Source organism: Callorhinus ursinus, unplaced genomic scaffold, assembly GCF_003265705.2.
Source record: "Callorhinus ursinus isolate GAN/ISIS: 27379988/994484 unplaced genomic scaffold, GSC_fseal_2.0 scaffold26, whole genome shotgun sequence".
Classification (NCBI taxonomy): Eukaryota; Metazoa; Chordata; class Mammalia; order Carnivora; family Otariidae; genus Callorhinus; species Callorhinus ursinus.
Genome location: NW_027397088.1, coordinates 1,180,226 through 1,201,123, shown reverse-complemented (window position 1 = coordinate 1,201,123; position 20,898 = coordinate 1,180,226). Strand labels below are relative to the sequence as shown.

General features: G+C 35.5%; 1 protein-coding gene across 4 annotated transcripts in view; it reads left to right on the top strand.

Moving 5' to 3' along the window:
• The window catches only part of EXOC2 (exocyst complex component 2), a 287,187-nt gene that overhangs the window by 51,255 nt on the left and 215,034 nt on the right, over window positions 1-20,898 (top strand). For 3 of the 4 annotated variants that reach the window (XM_025890968.2, XM_025890967.2, XM_025890964.2), the window contains exons 2-4: window positions 6,339-6,499; window positions 11,348-11,524; window positions 13,575-13,701. In XM_025890968.2, the coding sequence (XP_025746753.1) occupies window positions 6,382-6,499; window positions 11,348-11,524; window positions 13,575-13,701 (422 nt within the window). In that variant the 5' untranslated portion in view covers window positions 6,339-6,381. Of the gene's footprint in view, window positions 1-3,961; window positions 4,133-6,338; window positions 6,500-11,347; window positions 11,525-13,574; window positions 13,702-20,898 lie in introns of all 4 variants that reach the window. The other variant, XM_025890966.2, reaches the window with a different exon arrangement.

Below are 20,898 nucleotides of genomic sequence, written 5' to 3'. Positions count from 1 at the left end.
TCTTTCTTTCTTTCTTTTCTTTCTTTCTTTTCTTTCTTTTTTTCTTTTTCTTTCTTTCTTTCTTCCCTCTTCTTTTTTTTGTTTTTTGAAAGATGTATTTATTTTAGAGAGAAAGTGAGAGAGTATGTGTACACAAGCGGGAAGGGCAGAGGAAGAAGGAGAGAGAATCTCAAGCAGGCTCCGTGCCCAGCTCAGAGCCTGACTGATGCGGGGCTCGATCTCACGACCCTGAGATCATGACCAGAGCCAAAACCAAGAGTTGGGACGCTTAACCCACTGTGCCACCCCTGTTCCTCTCTAGCTACTCTGTTAGCTTAAAATTTCATCCTCCTATTCCTTAGGCCATAAGACTGTGGCTTTATGATTGTGTTTGGCTGCTCTGTCCTAACTAGACTGGAATGTACTCTCAGATGAAAACTGAGTTTCCAGTATCTGTGTGTATTGAGTGAGTGATTTTGAAATTCTCGGAAATATCCTAACAAAAATAGTAACCATTGTATTCCTGTCTAAACTAACTACCTGAAGAATGTTTTCAGTTGTCTTTTTAAAATAGATTTATTCATATTCTAAATTCAGTGATTTTCAGCATAGTCATATAGTTGTGCACCATTACCACGATCAGCTTTAGAATTTTCTTCACTACTGAAAAGGCCATTATTTACTGGCAAGTCACTCCAGTTCCTCCCAATCTCCCCTCTCCAGCCCTAGGCAGTTACTTTGTGTCTCTGTAGATTTGCCTATTTCAGACATTTGTATATAAATGGGATTATTCAGAGTGTGGTTCTTTGTGACTGGCTTCTTTAACTTAGTATAACGTTTTCAAGGCTGATCCATTTTGAAGCACATGACAGTACTTCATTTCTTTTTTCTTTCATGCCAAATGATATTCCATTGTATGGGTATACCACATTTTACTTTCTCATTCATCCATTTATAGACTATTGAGCTGATTCCACTCTTTGACTTTTATTAATGCTACTGTGAACATTCATGAACATGTTTTTATGTGGACATATATTTTCATTTCTCTTGGGTAGCTACTTAGGAGTGAAATCAATGAATTTTATATTAACTCTGTGTTTAACCTCCTAGGGAACTGCCAGACTTTTCCAGAGTAGCTATATCTTTTATATTCCCACCAGCAATGCACGGTGGTTCTAATTTCTCCACATTGTTGACAACACATTATTATTTTTTTAATTTTATTTTTATTATGTTATGTTAGTCACCATACAGTACATCTTTAGTTTCTGATGTAGTGATCCATGATTCATTGTTTTCGTATAACACCTGGTGCTCTATGCACTACGTGCCCTCCTTCATACCCATCAGCAGGCTAACCCATCCCCCCACCCCCCTCCCCTCTAAAACCCTGTTTGTTTCTGAGTCCATAGTCTCTCATGGTTCATCTCTCCCTCTGATTCCCCCCTTCATTTTTCCCTTCCTTCTCCTAATGTCCTCCATGCTGTTCCTTATGTTCCACAAATAAGTGAAACCATGTGATAATTGACTTTCTCTGCTTGACTTATTTCACTTAGCATCATCTCCTCCAGTCCCATCCATGTTGATGTAAAAGTTGGGTGTTCATCCTTTCTGATGGCTGAGTAATATTTTCCATTGTATATATGGACCACATCTTCTTCATCCATTCATCTGTTGAAGGGCATCTCGGCTCTTTCCACAGTTTGGCTATTGTGACATTGCTGCTATGAACATTGGGGCGCATATGGCCCTTCTTTTCACTACATCTGTGTCTTTGCGGTAAATACCCAGGAGTGCAATTGCTGGGTCATAGGGTAGCTCTATTTTTAATTTTTTGAGGAACCTCCACACGAAGACAACACATTGGTTTTTTTTTTTTTTTTTGCTGTTTTGATTATAGCCTTCTAGTGGGTATGAAGTGATATTTCATTGTGGGTTTGATTTACATTTCCTTGGCTAATGACATTGAGCATCTTTTTATGTCTTTATTGGACATTTTTGTATCTTTTTTGCAGAAATGTCTATTCAGATTCTTTCCCATTTTTTAATTGTATTATTTGCTTTTACTATGAGTTGTAATTGCTCTTTATATATTCTAGGTAGAAGTCTCTTATCAGATACACTATTTGCAAATATTTTCTCCTATGGGTTGTCTTTTTCGCTTTTTTTAATGGTGTCCTTTGAAGCACAAAAGTTTTTAATTTTGACCAAGTCCAGTTTATCTCTTTTTCTCCTTTTGTTGCTTGTGGTGTTATATCTAAGAAGGGTGTGCCTACCCCAAGATCACAAAGACTTACTCCTGCGTTTTCTTCAGTTTTATAGTTTTGTCTTGTACATTTAGGTCTATAGTATATTTGGAGTAAATTTTTTTGTGTGTTATAAGAAAGGGGTCCAACTGCAGTTTTTTGCATATGGATATCAAGTTGTCCCAGCACTATTTGTTCAAAAACATATTTTTTTCTATTGTTAAAAATCAATTGACTGTGTATTTAAGGGTTTATTTCTGGATTCGCAAGTCTATTCCATTGATCTATGTCTTTCCTTAGGCCAGTACCACACTGTCTTGATTATTAGCCTTGTAGTAAGTTTTGAAATCAGGAAATGTGAGTCCTCCAACCTTGTTCCTCTTTTTAAAGATTGCTCTGGCTATTCTGGGTCCTTCCCATTTCCATAGAATTTAATGATCAGTCAGTTTCTGCAAAAAAGCCAGCCAAGAATTTGATAGGGATTGAATTTTATTTATAGATGAACTTGAGGAGTATTCTCATCTTGTGAATATTAAGTCTTCCTATCCATGTCTTTCCATTTATTTAGGTTTTTAATTTTTTTCAACAGTGTCTTGTGGTTTTCAAAGTACTAGTTTTGCACTTCTTTTGTAAAATTTGTTCCTGAGTATTTTGTTCTTTTTGATGCCGTTGTATACAAATATCTTTTAAACTTTTTTTTTTTACATGTATATACCTACTAGCTCCCTGTCTCTCTCTATTCGCTGCTCCATGTATTTCTTCTCTTTATCCTATTTTAATTCCAGTGTTGCACTGATCTCATGAAACATTCAGAAAACATCTATGTGACTCCTTTCAGCAGTCATATGGCATGTGTATTTTGTGTCAGGTACTGTACTGACGGGTTATGGAGTTGATTAAACATCTTGTGTTTTCAAAGAGAGGACATAAACATGGTATCTAAGATTTATCACAGTGAGTATTAGAATATCAGAAGCATTATAGAAGGAGGGATCAGGGAGACTCTTTTAGAGAAGGTAACATTTAAGACTGACCTTGAAATACTGATAAGGATTTAACAAACTTTGAAAAACTTGCTATTTAATCAAAACAAGGTAAATGAAATCATGAAGGCATGAAAGTACTTGATGGTTCATTAAAAATGAATGGGCTTATATGGTCAGTATCGGATGAATGAGGGAAATGATTGAGGGCAAAGTAAGAAATACCGAATAGTCAATCTAGTTGTGACAGGTTTTAATAAAATAGTAAGAATTTTGTGGGCACCGGAGACTTCTGAGTAGTGGGGGTGTCATGAGATTTTTTTTTTTTAAATCTGGGAAGATGTTGATTAGATCTGTATTTTAGAGAATTAACTGGTGTTTGCTGAGAGTGGATTGCAGTGGAGAGAATACAGGGACAGAGTACCAGTTTGAAGTCTGTTTCAATATCCAGGGAGAGAAGATGAAGGTCTTAACTGGGAAAGCAACAATAGAATTGAGAGGGATAGTTGACTTTGCATTCTGACAGAAAGATTTTGATTGTTTGATTCAAGAGGTGAGATAGGGAAGAAGATAAGTTTATGATAAATTGAGTTGTCTCATTTGGTTTATTGGATGAATGGTAATGTCTGTCTGGTCCTTTGTTTTTTGTTGTCATTTTGCTATTTTAGTTGTATTAAATAAGTAATGTAGACATGGACTCATTAGCCATGAGATTGAACTCAAGTCTCTTACCCCATTCCTCTTTTCCAGAAGAGGCCAAACTGATGTCATTGGCTCAAAACCCCCAACATGGTTGCTCTTTCTGGTTTGGCCAGGCTTGATATTGAGTTGTCATGAATATTATGTACATATGATATTGAAGGCTCATGAATAACAAAGATACTTCTTGGATTTTGAATCTCCCAGAAACCAGGGACAAAGGTCAGTAACATTATTATATAACATACCCCAAACTCCTTTAACTCTCTCTTAGAGCATCTACTTCCACATTTCCAGATTCTGTGTCTAATCTGACATTATCTTGATAGTCAATTTTAGATAAAATGTGTAACCCCCTTTCCTCTTTATCCCCCTCCCCCACTTCTCAAACATCTGCTATTTGCTGCTTTAGGACTACCTTTGGTTAAACCAGTGCCAGTTCTTGCATTAATAGGACAATGTAAATCTTGTTTCTTTTGCCTCTTTTGAAAGTTTCAAGAGCTTTTATTTTTGGATTGATTCCTTTTCATGACATCTTATTCTTTGAGATAAAAATCTTCTCCCTCTGCAGATATTAATTTGGGGAATCAAAGCTTACGATACTTTTGAAAGTTTTTCTTGTTGTTTTTCTTCTGTGTTAGTTTGCTAGGATTGTGATGACAGATTGAGTGGTTGAAACAACAGAAATTTATTGTCTCATGATTCCAGAGGCTGGAATTTCAAGATCATGGGGTAAGCAGGGTTGGTCCTTCTGAGGCCTTTCTCCTTGGCTTGTAGATAGCTGACCTCTCCCTGTGTCCTCACATGGTCTTCCTTGTGTGTGTCTGGGTCCTAATCTCCTCTTCTTATAAAGACATCCATCATATTGGATTAGGTTCCACCTATATGAGCTCATTTTACTTTAATTACTTCTTTAAAGGCCTGATCTCTAAATACTATCACACTCTGAGGTATTTAGGCATAGAACTGCAACATGGTATTTTTTAGGGGACACAATTTAGCCTGTTACACCTGCCTTATTTCTGTGTCCTCTGGCTTTTTTTGTTTATGTGACTTCCATCTCTCTCTTAACGTATTTTCCTTGACTATGTTATAGTCTTTGGCTGTCCTTGTATATTTTAGTCTGGGAATAGCTGATTTGTTTAGTTTGTTTATAGGCAGTTTGTTTGTAAGTGGCTTTTCTATTGGGTGATATGATTGCAAGTAGACTTTTTTTGGGGGGAGGACCCTTATATGTCAAGATCTTTGGTTCTTTTTTCCTTTTTTCCCTTTTAATTTCTTCAGAGAATAATATTCTACTTACCCAGACACGGTGGGGTTGGGCAGGGTGGACTTACAGACCTTGCTGACAGGTGTAAGAGCAGGGCAGGAAGAGACATAGTAGTCCCACAGTCTGCTGTGCAGGTTGACACTTACTCACCCTACTGTGCCTGGCATTCCTGATTCCTGGTCGTCTTCTGTTTGGCTTCCTCAGAGACTGAACTTCTGATCTCCTGCTGACTGCAAGGGGAAGGCAGAGGCCAAGGTGTCCAACTTCTCAGTATGTAAAGATATAGATAGCCAGCAAGTTCTTGCTGTTTTGCTCTGAACCTCACTGTCATCTTCTGGGGCATCTGAAACCTTGATCAATTGAGGAGTTCTGTGGCAGTTTATTAGTGAGGTTTTATTATTTATTTGTTGCCTACTATATGCTAGGTACTGTGCTTTCCTTAGGATTATCCTTTGTAACCTTAATTGTAACCTTGGAAAGGTTCTACTGCTAGGTCCATTTTACCTATACAAAAACAGCGGGTTTAGAACAGAATTAGTAAATTAGAGCACCAGGCCTTGAATACAGGTGTATTTGATCTCAGAAACTGCACTTTCACCAACTTTACTATACTCAGAAGAGTTGGCAAATTCATGTTTTTGCCTTAGGTCTACATTCTGGGTTTTGTAAAAATGTCAATATATTGATTTGACCACATTAAAAAAGTTGCTGGACTAAGTATAACACAAAAATAAAGTGAAGTTCAGTACACCTGTGGGGATATAAATGTATTTTAATTTTTATGAACATGATTAATCAGAACATCTTCCTTTAACAACTTGGAGAGTAGAACAGTTTCTAGCATATTTTTGGGATTCAGCAGGTGTAGGCATGGAGCTAAATGGTGACAATAGGTTCTATCTATCATTATATTTAAAGTTCCAGAACCAAGGGCTTAGTTGTCTGTTATTTTTCTGACATTTCCCTCACAATACCAGCTACAATGTCTTTGGTAAATTTAATGTTCAGTAGATGTTGGCAGATAGGCTAAATGACAGCTACAAAATTCAGAACTTTAAGAATACTTTTTATGTTTTGGTATTGAATGTCTAGCATTCTTGTATTTTTAGTCAGTGCTTATTTCAGTTGTCACTAATACTTTCCTTTCTTTTTTGACAGATTACTTCTGTAACTAGATCTCTGGTTTGCTCAACAAAGCACGATGTCCCGATCCCGACAACCCCCTCTTGTGACAGGCATCTCTCCAAATGAAGGAATACCATGGACAAAGGTCACAATTAGAGGAGAAAACCTGGGGACTGGCCCAACTGACCTCATAGGTAAGAGCAAAGAACTGTGTTTCAATGGTAAATGCATTTTTATAGTGGGCATTTGAGACAAGCTGATAGAACAACAACATTGTGATCAGTACAGAATGATCTGAATAAAGATGAAAGAATTATTTGGTTTTCTGGCTTTTCTGTTTAAAATCATTATTTTATCAGATCTTGTCTAAATTGCTTTTCACCAAGTCCTTCAGAAAGTTTCCTGCAGCTGCGATTTGCCTCCAATGCCTTGCTCTCTCCTGCTTTGATTGCCCAGACAGCCTCCCTAGCTATTTTTGCTCTCTTTAGTTTTTCCTCCATTATACAACTGTCTGTATTTGTTCTGTAGCGCTCTGTAAATGATACCTCTTCTGTACCTTATTGCCCTTTAAATCAAATCTAAACTCTATCTCCTGGTGATATCAGTACCACTTGGCTGTTATCCTCACTTCACCTAGAAGAAACTATCCACTCTCACCAGGTGCATATCCTTACTGGGACCTGTGAATGTTATTTATTTCCTTTCCTCTGCCACATTGATGCTTAATTGTGGTTGAAAGCCCCACCATGAATCTGAAATATGAATAGTCTCTGTCTGCCAAAACTTGAGACTGGAAAAAAAAAAAAAAAGCTCTTCAAACTAATTCCCACCCACGTTAATCTGTCTTTTTATTTAGGCTCCCCTAATACTTACATATTTATGGTAAGCTAAACTGTAGTTTTTAGGATCTGTTTATGTCTTTTTTTTAATCTTTCAAGTTCAAGGACATGCACGCTCTATACCCTGTTGGCACTGTGTAAATTTGTTAGTTTGTATAGTGTCTGTCCCCCCAATTCCCACCCTATAACATGGAGACCTTTTACTGCTGATTATTTAAGCATTCATCTTTGTCAGTGGTTCTCATCCCTGGCTTGTCTTTTCTTTTTTTTAAGTTTTTTGTTATGTTTTGTTTTTATTTTTTTAATTCCACTTAGTTAAAATACAGTATAATATTTATTTCAGGTGAACAGTTTAGTGATTCAGCACTTTCCATACAATACCTGGTGCTCATCACAAGTGCACTTCTTACTCCACATCACCTTTTTAATCCATCCCCCCCACTTACCTCCCCTCTGGTAACCATCAGTTTGTTCTCTATAGTTAAGAGTCTGTTGCTTGGTTTGCCTCTCTCTCTTTTTTTCCTATGCTTGTTTTGTTTCTTAAATTCCACGTATGAGTGAAACCATATGGTATTTGTCTTTCTCTGACTGACTTATTTCACTTAGCTTGATACTACAGCTCCATTCATGTCATTGCAAATGGCAAAATTTCATTCTTTTTTAATGGCTGACTAATATTCCATTATATATAAATAAATTATAATTGGTCAGTTAGGATTATTTTCTTGTGAACTCTGAGATGCATTTAGAATAGAGATGCATTCAGAATGAGGAAGGGAGAGACTTCAGTATATGCTACTGAACATATATGCTGATTACCGTATAAACTTATCTGGATTCAGACATTCTCTTGACTCTTCTTAATTTCTGAGGGACCTTAGGGGTGCCTGGGTGGCTCAGTCGGTTAAGCATCTGTCTTCAGCTCAGGTCATGATTCCGGAGTCCTGGGGTCAAGCCCTGAGTCGAGGTCCCTGCCCAGCGGGGAGTCTGCCTCTCTCTATCCCTCTGCTCCTCCCCCACTTGTGCTCTCTCTCGCACATGCTCACACTCTCTCAAGTAAATAAATAAAATCTTTTAAGAAAATTTATGAGGGACCCATTGGTAAAGTATTGGAGATTATGAGTTGGAACTTAATTTTTCTTGCATTATTGGTGCAGCTTGACAGATTGTTTTTTGGCCATCTGGAAAACCCTTGGAAAAGAGAAAGTGAATTGGAGCTCGGCACTATGTTTAATAAATGAGTTTTGCACTTCCCAGCTAATTCTTTTCACTAGTGTTATTTCATTATGTCTTATTTTATGTTGTTTTCTCTAGCCATAGTTTTTGATTCTTCAGTAAACAAAAATTAATTATTCTTATGTAGATAGTTTTATCTAATCCTATGTCTTGGTTTTTTGACATAGATCATTCTAGATTTCTCTTTATCCAAAGTGGAAAAGTCCGTAGAATGCGTGGTAATAAACCATACAGATGGAGGTTATGTCCAACATTTTAACTGGAGCTCCTAACATGACAGTTACTAGTCTATGTAAATTTTAATCTTGCTTTAGCTTCAGGCAGTGCTATTCTTATTTGACTAAATGTGTATACTTCTATAAACTTTGCTAGTTCAGCTTTCAACCTGCCTATCTATTGCCAGGAAACCATTTTTTAAAAAAGCAAACTCAACCTGCTAAATAATTTAAATGTTTTTAGCTCAGATGATATCTACACTAGCCAAGTGAAACATTATAAAAATAGTTTATTTTGAAATTCTACAAGTTACTTTAAAAAAAAAAGATGTTATATTTTATGAAGCAGATTTCTTGGTTCGCAGTAACTTAGCAAAAATGTGCTTTAGAAATTAAGAAATCAGTCTTATGATCTTATTTAATTTTTATGACATTTAAAATGATCTGTTTGAATCTATGTTTAAAAATAAATGGTGATTATTAATTTTTTTTTTTTAGTTAAAATGCAGAGCAGATATTAAATCAGAGAAACCCTGATAGCAGCTAAAATAGATGAATAAACTATTGTTCTGGGTAGTTTTTTCCCAGCTTGTACTGTCATAGATAAAATTTATATGTTTGCTCTTCTGAGTATGTTTTTAAGGCTTGCTGTCTATATATTGGAAGTCTCCCATTCCTTAGTTTTAATCATAAGGTTGTTCTCCAGCAGGGAACCTGTATTAGGAATGACTTTATATTAAGTCCTGACATTTACTATTGAGTTGTTTTCTTTTCTGAAATGAGTTAATATTTAAAATCACAAGAATTTTTTGATACTATAAAATTTTAAAATATTAAGTTAATATATTAACCTAGAGTGATATCAAAATACCTACCATCTATAACACTAAAACTGTTGAGTTTATTAATTAAAGCCTTTTGTATCATTTAAAAAATACATAGACTGATTTATGTATGCATAAACATTATTTGAGCAAATATTCATTGAAGTGTTTCACAGTGTTTCTCTTTGGAGAAGAGTTCCAGGGGTGCCATCAGTCTCTTAAATTGTTTACATTTTTCAAAACAAAATTGATTTTCAGGAAAGATATCAAAGACATTCCCATTTTGAAAAAATAATTTTGAATTATGAATGCATTTAAAAATGTATAAATGTCATTATACATTTAAAAAAAAGTCAAAGAAAACTTAGTCCTGAAGAATCCTTTAAGTGCTTTTATTAGAAAGACAGAATCCCAGGGATGCCTGGGTGGCTCAGTTGGTTAAGTATCTACCTTGGGCTCAAGTCATGATCCCCATGCCCTGGGATTGAGCCCCACATCGGGCTCCCTGTTCATTGCAGAGCCTGCTTCTCCCTCTGCCTCTGCCCCTCCCTCCCCACTCCCTGCTAGTGCTCATGCTCTCTGTCTCTCTCTCAAATAAATAAATAAAATCTTTTAAAAAAAAGGCAGAATTCCATACATGTATAAATCATGGCTGTTTTAGGGAAATCTCTAAAATTCATTATTTCAATAAATGCATCTTTAAAAGGTGGTTGTTTTTATTACTTTATGGTTAATATAACATTCTTACTAAATAGTGCATTAAGTTGTAACACAAGATGACTTGAATCCCTTCCTACATTTTTTCAACCATATTTGGCATCAGTTGAGATGTTCCTGGTATCTGAAAAAAAAAAAATTGTTAATTGCCAAACTTGACTGCTAGGCAGTATAAAAAGTTAAATAATGAGAAAAGAAAAGCGTGAAGTGTCTGTTCTTTGCCACATACATTTTGGTTTATTTTTTCCAAAAATATTTATGAGGTTGTTCTGTTTTGTGGAAATGGAAAATACAAAGAAAATAACTTAGTAGAAGAGCTGGCAGTTTGTGCACATGGTGATATATTGGTGTTCTATCTGGGGTCACATCTTCCTCACTGTCATCTTTCAGTGCCTCCCTGTTTGGTTACTGCCTAAATTAAAATAATTTACTTGATATCAGGGCCTGAGATTCCAGGCATGAGTTGACATTTTGGGAGTACTGGCTTACTCTAAGAGCAGAATGTAGTATAGTGACAGTGTCATTAGGGAAACACTAAGGCAACATGAGCTACCATTTAGGATACAGATATAAAAAATGAAATAGTAATCCAGTAAGGCCCAAGAATATTAGCTGGATTTACCAGACTCCAGGCTGTGCTTGAAATAAAGTATATACTATGTATACCATATATAATTTAAATGCTAGGAAAAGTAAGTGCATTTTCAGGAAGTGTATTTTCAGGAAGATGGATAAATATGTTTTTAGGCAATGGTATATGCGCTTAGTATATTTTAGGATTTTATATCAATAACTTAGATTTCTAATAATAGCAATAATTTCCTTTCTAAAACCTATGAAAGCAATTTAAGATTCCATAGTCTGAGTAATCTGATATTATGGTCAGTAATCTGACCATAATTATTATGGTCATTATTTTTTAATTTCATTGATGTTTGAAGAAACTTAAATATAATCTAAGGAAGTCTTAAATATTAGAGAAAAAAGATTAGGCAAAAATCAGTAGAGACTGTATATTTGCAAGTAACACTGGGTATATTCAATAATAGAAATAACTATTGAACAGGAAATGTTATTTCTAGATTTATTTTTCACTTCATGGAAAAAGCCTGGTAATACTGACAGAAGAATTGTCTTTTTATGTAATAGACATGTTTAAGATCTTCCCTTTGTTCTTTTGAACTTTGTTACATGCGTGCTTTTATTTTTAGGTTTGACAATTTGTGGACATAATTGTCTCCTGACGGCAGAATGGATGTCTGCAAGTAAAATAGTATGTCGAGTGGGACAAGCTAAAAATGACAAAGGAGACATTATTGTCACAACCAAGTCAGGTGGCAAAGGAACCTCAACAGTGTCTTTCAAGCTACTTAAACCTGAAAAAATAGGTATCATCTTACTTTCTATTTTTAAAGAGGAAAATGAAAATGGGTTTTGCCTTTCAAAATCTAAAACTGGTAGATTTGTATAAAATTTACCTACTCTCACATCTCATTAACTTAGATTATGTTTATTTGGACAAGAATGGGATATTGGTTAAAATTTGCATTACTTTTGGAAAGGCAGTTTGCTGGGGTAACAGTGAAACCTAAGGATGATGATCATGAGAGAACTATCCTAAATTCTTTATAAATCTTATTTCTTTAACAATTTGCTTTGCCAGTTTTAGTTCCTTGATCTTGAACACAGTAATTGCATTTCTTTCTATTATGCAGTCGAGATTTGAGATAAAATATCCTCCTCATTTGGCCAAATTAACAATAGTATTATCTAAATAATGTTCTTGTTTCCTTCATTTTCTCCATCCTTTGAGGCCAGGACAAAATGTTGCCTGGCCAAAATGTGCTTTTAGCCCTCCAAACAAGAAATAAGCCCTCTTGTTTGTATACTGTAGCACTTTAAGTGTTACTTTTTGTGCACTTAACACTTGCTTCCTCATATTGGGGGTAGTTAAGAACTTGATCCGAGGAGGTGGACTCTGAATACTAATCTGGGCTCTAGCACTGCAAACTGTGGAACTTCAGTGCTAGATTTTTTGTGGGTAAAAGTGGAACAACAATATTAGCTACCTTGTAGGATTAAATGAGTTAGAGCATGCATGTAAAGTACTTAGTATAGACCCTTACACAAAGTTAATGTCAGATTCATCTTTATGGTCCTATAATGTCTTGTACATGGTTAGTACTTGATAAATATCTGTATAATGTAGGACTATCACAAACATAATTAAGCCCAGGTCATACTTCTCTCTTATATTGAAAAGTAAATAATTTTGCAAATTGTTTTTGTTTTCTATCTTAAGAGTGTAGAGCCTTTCTATAGCATTATCTTCCTTAAATTCCTAGATTTTTTTTTCCATAAATAAAAATTCAGGTAAGGAATTTAAGGGAAAATACAAAATGGAATTTTATATATAAATATATGCATTATATATGTATACATATGCAGACACATATGTCTATGCATATATACACATATATAATATCCTTGTTTTTGTTTACTCATTTTTAACATCTTCAAAAACTGAAAATTAAAGCAGGAACTTGTTATCAGTTTTCTGGAGGAACTTAAAACATTTTGGCAGAATCCAGCAATGTCTTATATTATATAGCAGATAAAGACAACTTATTTGAACGTTTTAATTTTATTCTGAAGCATCCTGCCCAGGACTTAGCACAATATAAACTCAATAAAGGTTTATTGAGCCTAACTTGAGAATAACCTCTAGCAAAGCCTCTTGTTGCATTCTGGCAGAAGTGTGGGTGCTGATAGAATTTGTGGGTTCACAAAGGGTCATATAGCTAGAAGTTGCCTGGGATCAAATACCTTCCTTCATGAAGCATTCACAGCCCCCAGCTGTTCTTCTGCTCATTGGCCCTTTGCCTATTTTCTGTTTCAACTCAAGTTTAGAGATAGTAAGCCTGTGAGTCCTATGCCAAAGTGATTGACAAAGAACTCAGTCACATAAAAGAGGGTACCATTTTCAGAGATTATAATTTGTTCACAGGGTTCACCCATTTTTCCTGAATGTCCATCCCAGTCATTTCCATTACACAAGCCATGCATTTCTTGGAAATGTTTTCTTTATATACAGAATTGTTGGATATTTTTTGAGTTAACCAAATTAATTTTACTATTATTGTTTGTAAAATACATTTGTTTTAGCAGAAATTTTTCTCAGAGCCTTAGTGTGCCTTCTCTGTTGAATAATGTACAGTGAAACCATGAACCAGGAGGTGTTATATTTACCTTTTTATAGATTCTTAGTGTTTTTAGTCAAGCCACCAGCCATTAAAAAAAAAAAAAAAACAAATGAAAAAATCAGAGCTTTTGTGCTCTCAAATTTCTCAAAAATTACCTTAGCATGCATTTTGTATCAGGTCTTTAAAAAGTGAAACAATAGGGAAAAGCTTAGTCTGTATCTCCTCATTTTGGTAGGTCTTTTGGATCAGTCTGCTGTGTGGGTTGATGAAATGAATTATTATGATATGCGTACTGACAGGAATAAAGGAATTCCCCCCTTGTCTCTGCGTCCTGCTAATCCGCTTGGCATTGAGATTGAAAAGTGAGTACCATCTTGCCTTCAGTTTTCTTTATTGCTGAAAAGTTGTATATACTTACGAGTAAAGAGAGTTAAACTCCAGAAACATCCAGGGAAGCACAGTTGAAGATATTTCTCTTGTTGGGATACAAGTGTTATTTCTGAAGCTTGGTCAGCTTTGCTGCCTTGTGAATGTTCCAATTAGTTAAAAATTTTGGTGAAAACTACTTACCTCTTTAGTTTTTTGAGTTTACATTTTGTGAAGAAGAAAAGTATCTTGAAGTTTGTAATAACTAATACTTTTAATGTTAGGAAAATTAATTCATTATCCGGGGCTGGTGAGTTTAAATATTTAGATGGTACTTGAAATCAAAACAGAGTTTTCCATGTGCTTGATGTTTTTGGGAAATATTTTAGAATGATTAGGCCCCCTGTAGTCTTTTACTTTGTTTACAACCTCTGCCTATAATTCGTATTTAATCTAGACTTATTGTCTCAGAATTGTGGCAGGTAAATGAGAGTTTTCAAGATGTAAACAAATCTGTAATTTTCTATTCTTAATTGCTAGGATAGTGTTTTAGCAACTTTTATAATTAGTACCTTTATCCTTGCATCTTACTTAATTCATCTAACACATTAATTGTGTCAAATTTATTTTCTAGCCTTGGTGATTCTGCTCATGGAATTACATACTGAATGTTGCTCTATAAACACTTACTGAAGGTGACAAATTAGTTCTGTTAACACTTTAACCGTAGTTTTAAGTTTTTCTAGGAATGGGGAAAATTGTCTCCTAATCTTTATATATTTAACCTTCAAGCCTACACTTGAAGACCATTAGTAATTCAAATAACAAGCTTCTTTTTCACCTAGTGGGGTTTTACCTCTGGCTAAGAGGAAGGGAGCAAGTGTTTGTCTTGGGAATTCACCATGTGTTGAAAAATCCTGGGGCTTAGCAGCTTTTAGTGAGCTTGGACTGTCCTAGGTCACATCTTTAAAGCTCTTTGGCAGTATGGGTCATTCTGGAGCTGTTTTAAGGATTTCAGTGCTCTATAAATTAGGAGTTTGAGGATCAAGAAAGTCCAGAAAAGAATGGTAATTGCTAGCTATTTAGTTGAGCACAGTTTCAAGCATGAATAGACTGCAGTTGATACGAAGCCTTTTAACAGCCTGCTTCAATACTCTTGAAAGCCAGCTTCTTTCCAAGGCCTGCCACAAAAGAAGTATAGAGCAGGAGGTCCTTTTTGATTGTTCTTTCATAAGGAAATACAGTTTTTATATATGGGCACAGGGAGTATAGGAATATTGTATGAATTTTATATGAGCTTTAGACAAAACTATCAAAGTTAGGATTAAATTGAATGTTTACTATCATAAAATGGATTTTTTTAATTTTCAGTTGGCATATAACACACCCCCTATTTGACTTCTTTACCCTCCTTCCACCTTTTAATTGTCTTTATTATTTCTGTTTTTGCTGCTACCCAGAAAAGGGGTAGGCTTGAACTCTCTCTAATAGCACTTTTTCTTAATATGTGTCGGTAATTTTCTTAGGGAACATTGGTAACAACAGCCAGGAATAATGGCACTAAAAGTGCTTGGCTCTTTAGAAGTCGTCTTTTTTTCTTCTCTGAGAGGTAGTATAATTTAGTCTAGACCCAAACTCAGTTTGAGCCATAGCTCTCCAGCTTACTAGCAATAGGACTTTTGAGTGAGCTGCTTAACTAGTCTTTGCCTCCGCTTCCTCAGGTGCAGCATGCCTGTGTCATAGGGTGTTTGTGAGGATTCAGTGAGTGAATGCTTTAGAAGAGTGTCGCTCATAGCAAGTGCTTAGTAAATGTTAGTCATTATTACAGTGATGCTTTGCCCTTCTTGCATAATATACTGTTCATGCTCTGCTCAGTCACTTAGGAAGAGAATCTCTTTTTAATAACTTAAGATTTCAGGGTAACAAATTTATTAAAATCTTTTTTTAATATTTTATTTACTTATTTGACAGAGAGTACAAGCAGGGGGAGCGGCAGGCAGAGGGAAAGGGAGAAGCAGGCTCCCTAAGGAGTAGGGAGTCCGATGCGGGGCTCAATCCTGGGACCCCGGGACCATGACCTTGGCCAAAGGCAGTCGCTTAGCCAACTGAGCCACCCAGGAGCTCCAAATTGTATTAAAATCTTAAATAGTATTATGTACATTAATTTAAGAAGTGCTTAAATGGCTATAAAATTAACAGTATTTCTTTCAAGCTGTTACTTAAGTTTCAAATAATAATTTGCTCAGCCATGCGATAAAGAGTAGTCTTTTGAAAAGGTAAAGTCATGACTCTCACACAAATATAAAATGAACACACGTTAAGAGCTTTTATTTAATTCATTAATTCATAGGAAAACCAGTAAAATGTTAAAACCAGTTCAGAGGAAATTCCAGAGGGTAGACATAATAGGCAGTGAGGAATGCTAAAAGATGTAGACTGGTCACATCTGCATGGTAATTAGTTGCATCTTCACCTGACAGGTATTTCTCTGGCGAAGGATCTCTGGTCCCTATCGGCCCTCCACAAGTTAACTTCTGTTTCTACAACTGAGTTGCGAGATAAGGTCAGAGAAAGGCACAGGTCCCTATAGAATCGGAAAACACCGGGAAGGCCCTCCAGACCGTGAAAGGACATCCAATAGTCCTTTTGCACATTTAAAGTCTTGAAATGTTTCCAGTAAAAGAAAGACAGGCTAGAGATACTAGAAAGCAAGAAAATGAAAGGTGGAAGTAGGAAGAGTTATAGAAAACAAGAGAAGAGAATGTTTTTGCCCAGAAAAATGCTTTTCCAGGTTCCTTTTTATTTTTTAAAGATACTTTCAGGAAAATAGCATTTATTTTACTGAATTCTCTGACCTCAGATAGAGAAATCTTATTTTAGAAAAAGAGAAAAGGAAAGGAAAAGCAGATGTTAAAATATTGATGTTTTATTTCCATGACTCAATTTATTTTATTTTATTTTATTTTTATTTTTATTTTTTTAAGTAGGCTCCACACCCAGCTTGGGGCTTAAACTCACATCACTGAGATCAGGAGTTACATGTTCTACCAACTGAGCCAGCCAGGTGCCCTTCTGTCTATTAATGTCATTTGGGGGTTTCTTTTATTTAATAGGTTGGGAGAGGATCTAATTTTAATTTTTAAAAAAATGTCATTAGGGAAGGAATAGTAGGGTTTTAATATTACTTGTTTGTTGAAATATATTAATTGAGAAGGTTTGAAGAATTATGATTGCTTATTATAAAATACTGTGGTCCTGATGAATTAACATTAAAGTTGTGATGTCACTTTGGAAGATGAATCAGCTGCTGGTAATTGCATTGTGAATGTTTATGAAATTCTCTTCAGCTGACAGTCAAATGTACAATGTGGAACAGTGAGAGGTCCTGTAGTGTTGTGGCCAGTTCATCTGAATAAGAAAAAGCAAGTAAGAGTAGCAGAATATACTTTTCTTGTAGCTTTTTGGTGTGAGTCAGAGCTTAATAAACATTTTATTGGTGTGCCCAGCATGCATACTGTTGTCTTTCAGTTACAGTTTTAACAACTGGCATTTATTAGCCTTCTTCGACTGCTTAAGTCCTTCATATTCCTAAATTTTTCACTGAGGTTGTGTGCACATGGTGCCTGGATACTTATAAAAATGTTACTAATTGCTTGGAAAAATACAAACTTCACTTTGAACTGAGACTAGGATTTAGTTATAAAAAGTCTGTATTTCTGATTTATTATACTGATTGTCACAGATGTATGTGTTCTTTGCACAGCTTAAATTGTAAGGGAGACAAACCATTTAAATTGAAAAGGAAGGTAAAACAGGTTCATGTTAAGTAAAAGCTGTCACTGGGTTATATTCCTTTTTTCTCTAGAGAGAGGGAAAGAGAGAGAGAAAACGCACACGCATGTGCGCATGCATGAGCGGTCAGGGGGAGGCAGGAGAAGAGGGAGAGAGAGAATCTCAAGTAGGCTCCATGCGTAGCATGGAGCCCAACGGGGGCCCAGTGTCACAACCCTGAGATCATGACCTGAGCCAGAATCAAAAGTCGGATGCTTAACAGACTGACACCCAAGCATCCTGCTAGGTTATATTTCTTCAAAGAAATAATTGTCTTACTTGAGAATATTAAGTTATGTTTTTGGAGATCGTACATATATGGGAGTGAGGACATAAAAATGGAGCTTTGCCCTTTTTATATTATCTACAACTTTTTTTGGTGAAATAATTACATAGAATTGGCTGTCTAGTCATATGATGCACCACTAATACTTGTTTTATTTCTACATGAATTTATGGGCAATGCAAATCTGATTTTCTTCTCATCAATTTGGTTTTTCAATAGAAAGGAAAGGTGACCAATTCCCCACTACATTTAGAAACCAGAGACAGGTGGCAAAATAATTCTCAGTGTGAGTGTAGAAGAGCAGAGTCTTGGATAAATTTGCCTTTTAGAAATTTTTTAAAAAACAGGCTTGTGGGCTGTGATACAGTGCCTAAGTCCAGAACCTGTCAGACCCCCGCCCCGCCAAAAAAAAGAAAGAAAGAAAACAACATCATGCACAACCAAAAGCAAGCTCATAATATTTAATACAACAGAGTGAAAACAATGATGCTAGAAATCGAAAGCTAAAAGAATTGAGTGTAATATACAAACACTCAAAAGAACTATATAAGCCCACTTTTACTGTGTTAGCCTCCCCATCTTTCATCTTTCCATCTGCCAAATCAAGAAAACATGTTCTCTTTAATGCAGTAACACAACTATAACCTGGCTTTACTCTGTGGGGTGGTTAGAATTTTTCTCAAAATGATTTTGTTTTGCTCATTCACAGGTCATTACTGTAGATTGTTCTCATACTTGAAAGCAAATTCTGATATGTTAAAAACATTCCTGTTTTATATCTGATGACTCAACCCATGTATGTGGGTCTTTCCATGGCATGGGCTAAGCCTTTCCAGAAGATTTAAATCTGAACTTACACTGCCATCTAATGGAAAGCATATATTTGAGGGTTGGCAAGAATTGTCAGCTACTGAAATTGTGTTTTGATTTCTTAAAGAAAACATTTCATGAGTGTACATAGTAGAATATGTGTTGCTCTCACTCTCCAATTCTATGGTAGTATAAAGTGTAGATTTAGTTTAAATTACTCAGAATGTACCTTGCTTTTACTGACTTGTGAAGCCATCACTTTACTTGGTGTGTTACAGCCTAAATTCCAGTTACTGTGAACAAACATTTCAGTTTTAACTCTCAAACTTCGTCAGCGCCATTGACAGAGTGCTTCTTCCTTTGCTAATACTGTTTAGGACCATTAGCAATTCTCTGCATTGTAAATCAATTCTCCCTTCACTCTTCTTAAATTTCTGTCTTTCTAGATGTGTAGTTGTGGTTTCATTTTATACCTAAGAGTCACTGGTTCTTTATTTGACAGTAGAAGGACCAGGTTCAAATCTTGATTATTTACATGCCACCTCTCTGAGGCTGTTTCCTCACTGTAATATGGGAATATATAACTCACTATGTTTTTATGACAATCAAATGGAATGATACTTATGAAAATAGTGTGTGAAATATAAAGAACTAAGTATTAAGAATAGAAATAACAGCAAATAACATTTTTGAGCATCTATTGTGTGTTAGAAACTGCTAAGCCTTCTACATGCATTATTTATTTTAATTCTCAGAACATTCCTGGGAGGAAGATATGATCCTGTTATCCAATAACTGGGAACTTAGATAACTTCCCAAAGGTTATACAGACAAATCTAGCAAGCTTCTGAAATTGAACCCAGAGCCTGTGCTCTTAACCACTACTTACTATTATTGCTTCCCAATTATATAATGCAATGAGTCAGCTCTGCTTTTGCAGATATGTTCCCTGTGGAGCTTCATTGCTTCTAGACATTGTCATTCATTGTCTGTTTTTTTCTATTTCACATTTTGAGGTGTTTGTGTAAAAGATCAGTATTTTTAAGCATACATTTTGGGACTCAGGATGCCTTCAGGTATAAGCAACAGAAAATGAAAATTAATTTAAGCTTAAAAAATGTATTTATTTTTTCTCATAATATACAAAGTCCAAAGGTGGTGGACTCCATTATTGGTTGAGTCAGTGACCTCGTAATGTCACCAAGGTGTAAGGAACCTTGGTGCTCTGGTCTTTGCACTTAGCAAAGCCCTGATTTTCTTCGTAATTGCAAATTGGCTAAAGCAATTTCTGGTATTGAAGCAATAATAACACTAAGGAATAATATAAAAATCAAATATTGAAACAATAATAATACATAATAAGGAATAAAATAAAAATCAAATATTGAAGCAATAATACACAATAATTAATAAAATCCAATAATGTCTAGATGCAAAAAGACACTATCTCTTCTTGAGTCTCCCTACAAGTATGGAGACCTTGCCCAGAAATGCTCCAGTAGATCTTTCCTCAGACATTATGTGTCAAAACAAGATCACTCAGTAGATATAGCAAAGCAAATATGATAAGCATGATTTGCTTAGGATAATTGATATTTACTCAAGGAAGGTACAGTTGTGCTATAGTGCGGGATTGTTTGGTGTGAGGGTGGAGAATGCATGTTGGATTACTAGCCAGAAGTGGACTTAATTGTGTGATTTGAGGCAAATTATTTGACCTTGCTCTTAGAATTTTGTCATTTTTTTAAAAAGATTATTTGAGAGAGATCGTGTACGCGTGTGAGTTGTAGGGGAGGGGCAGAGGGAGAGAATCTTCAGGCAACCTCCCTGCTGACCAGGGAGCCCTACCCGGGGGCTTTATTCTAGGACTCATGAGATCATGACCTGAGCCAAAACCAAGAGCTGGGCACTCAACCGACTGAACCACTCAGGAACCCCAAATTTTGTCATCTTTAATATAATTTCTGTCTTGTAACTCTGATTCTTAATATAGGTCTCAGGACTCTTCTTCCAATTTAAATTTATATAGATTGGTAAAAGAGTTTTAATGTCTTCAGTAGGAAATCACTGTAAAGTAAAACTCAGTCTTAGGGGTAAATATGAAGAGATATGAGGAGATAGTATTTTGATCAAGAGATCCAATACTTTTCAAACTCCACTTGACTCATTTAGGTGCCTGAAGGAGCTATATGTATAAGAAATAATAGTACATGGGAAATGAGATACTGGTAGGTGGATTAATGCTTCACATCTCAGCCTACTAGAG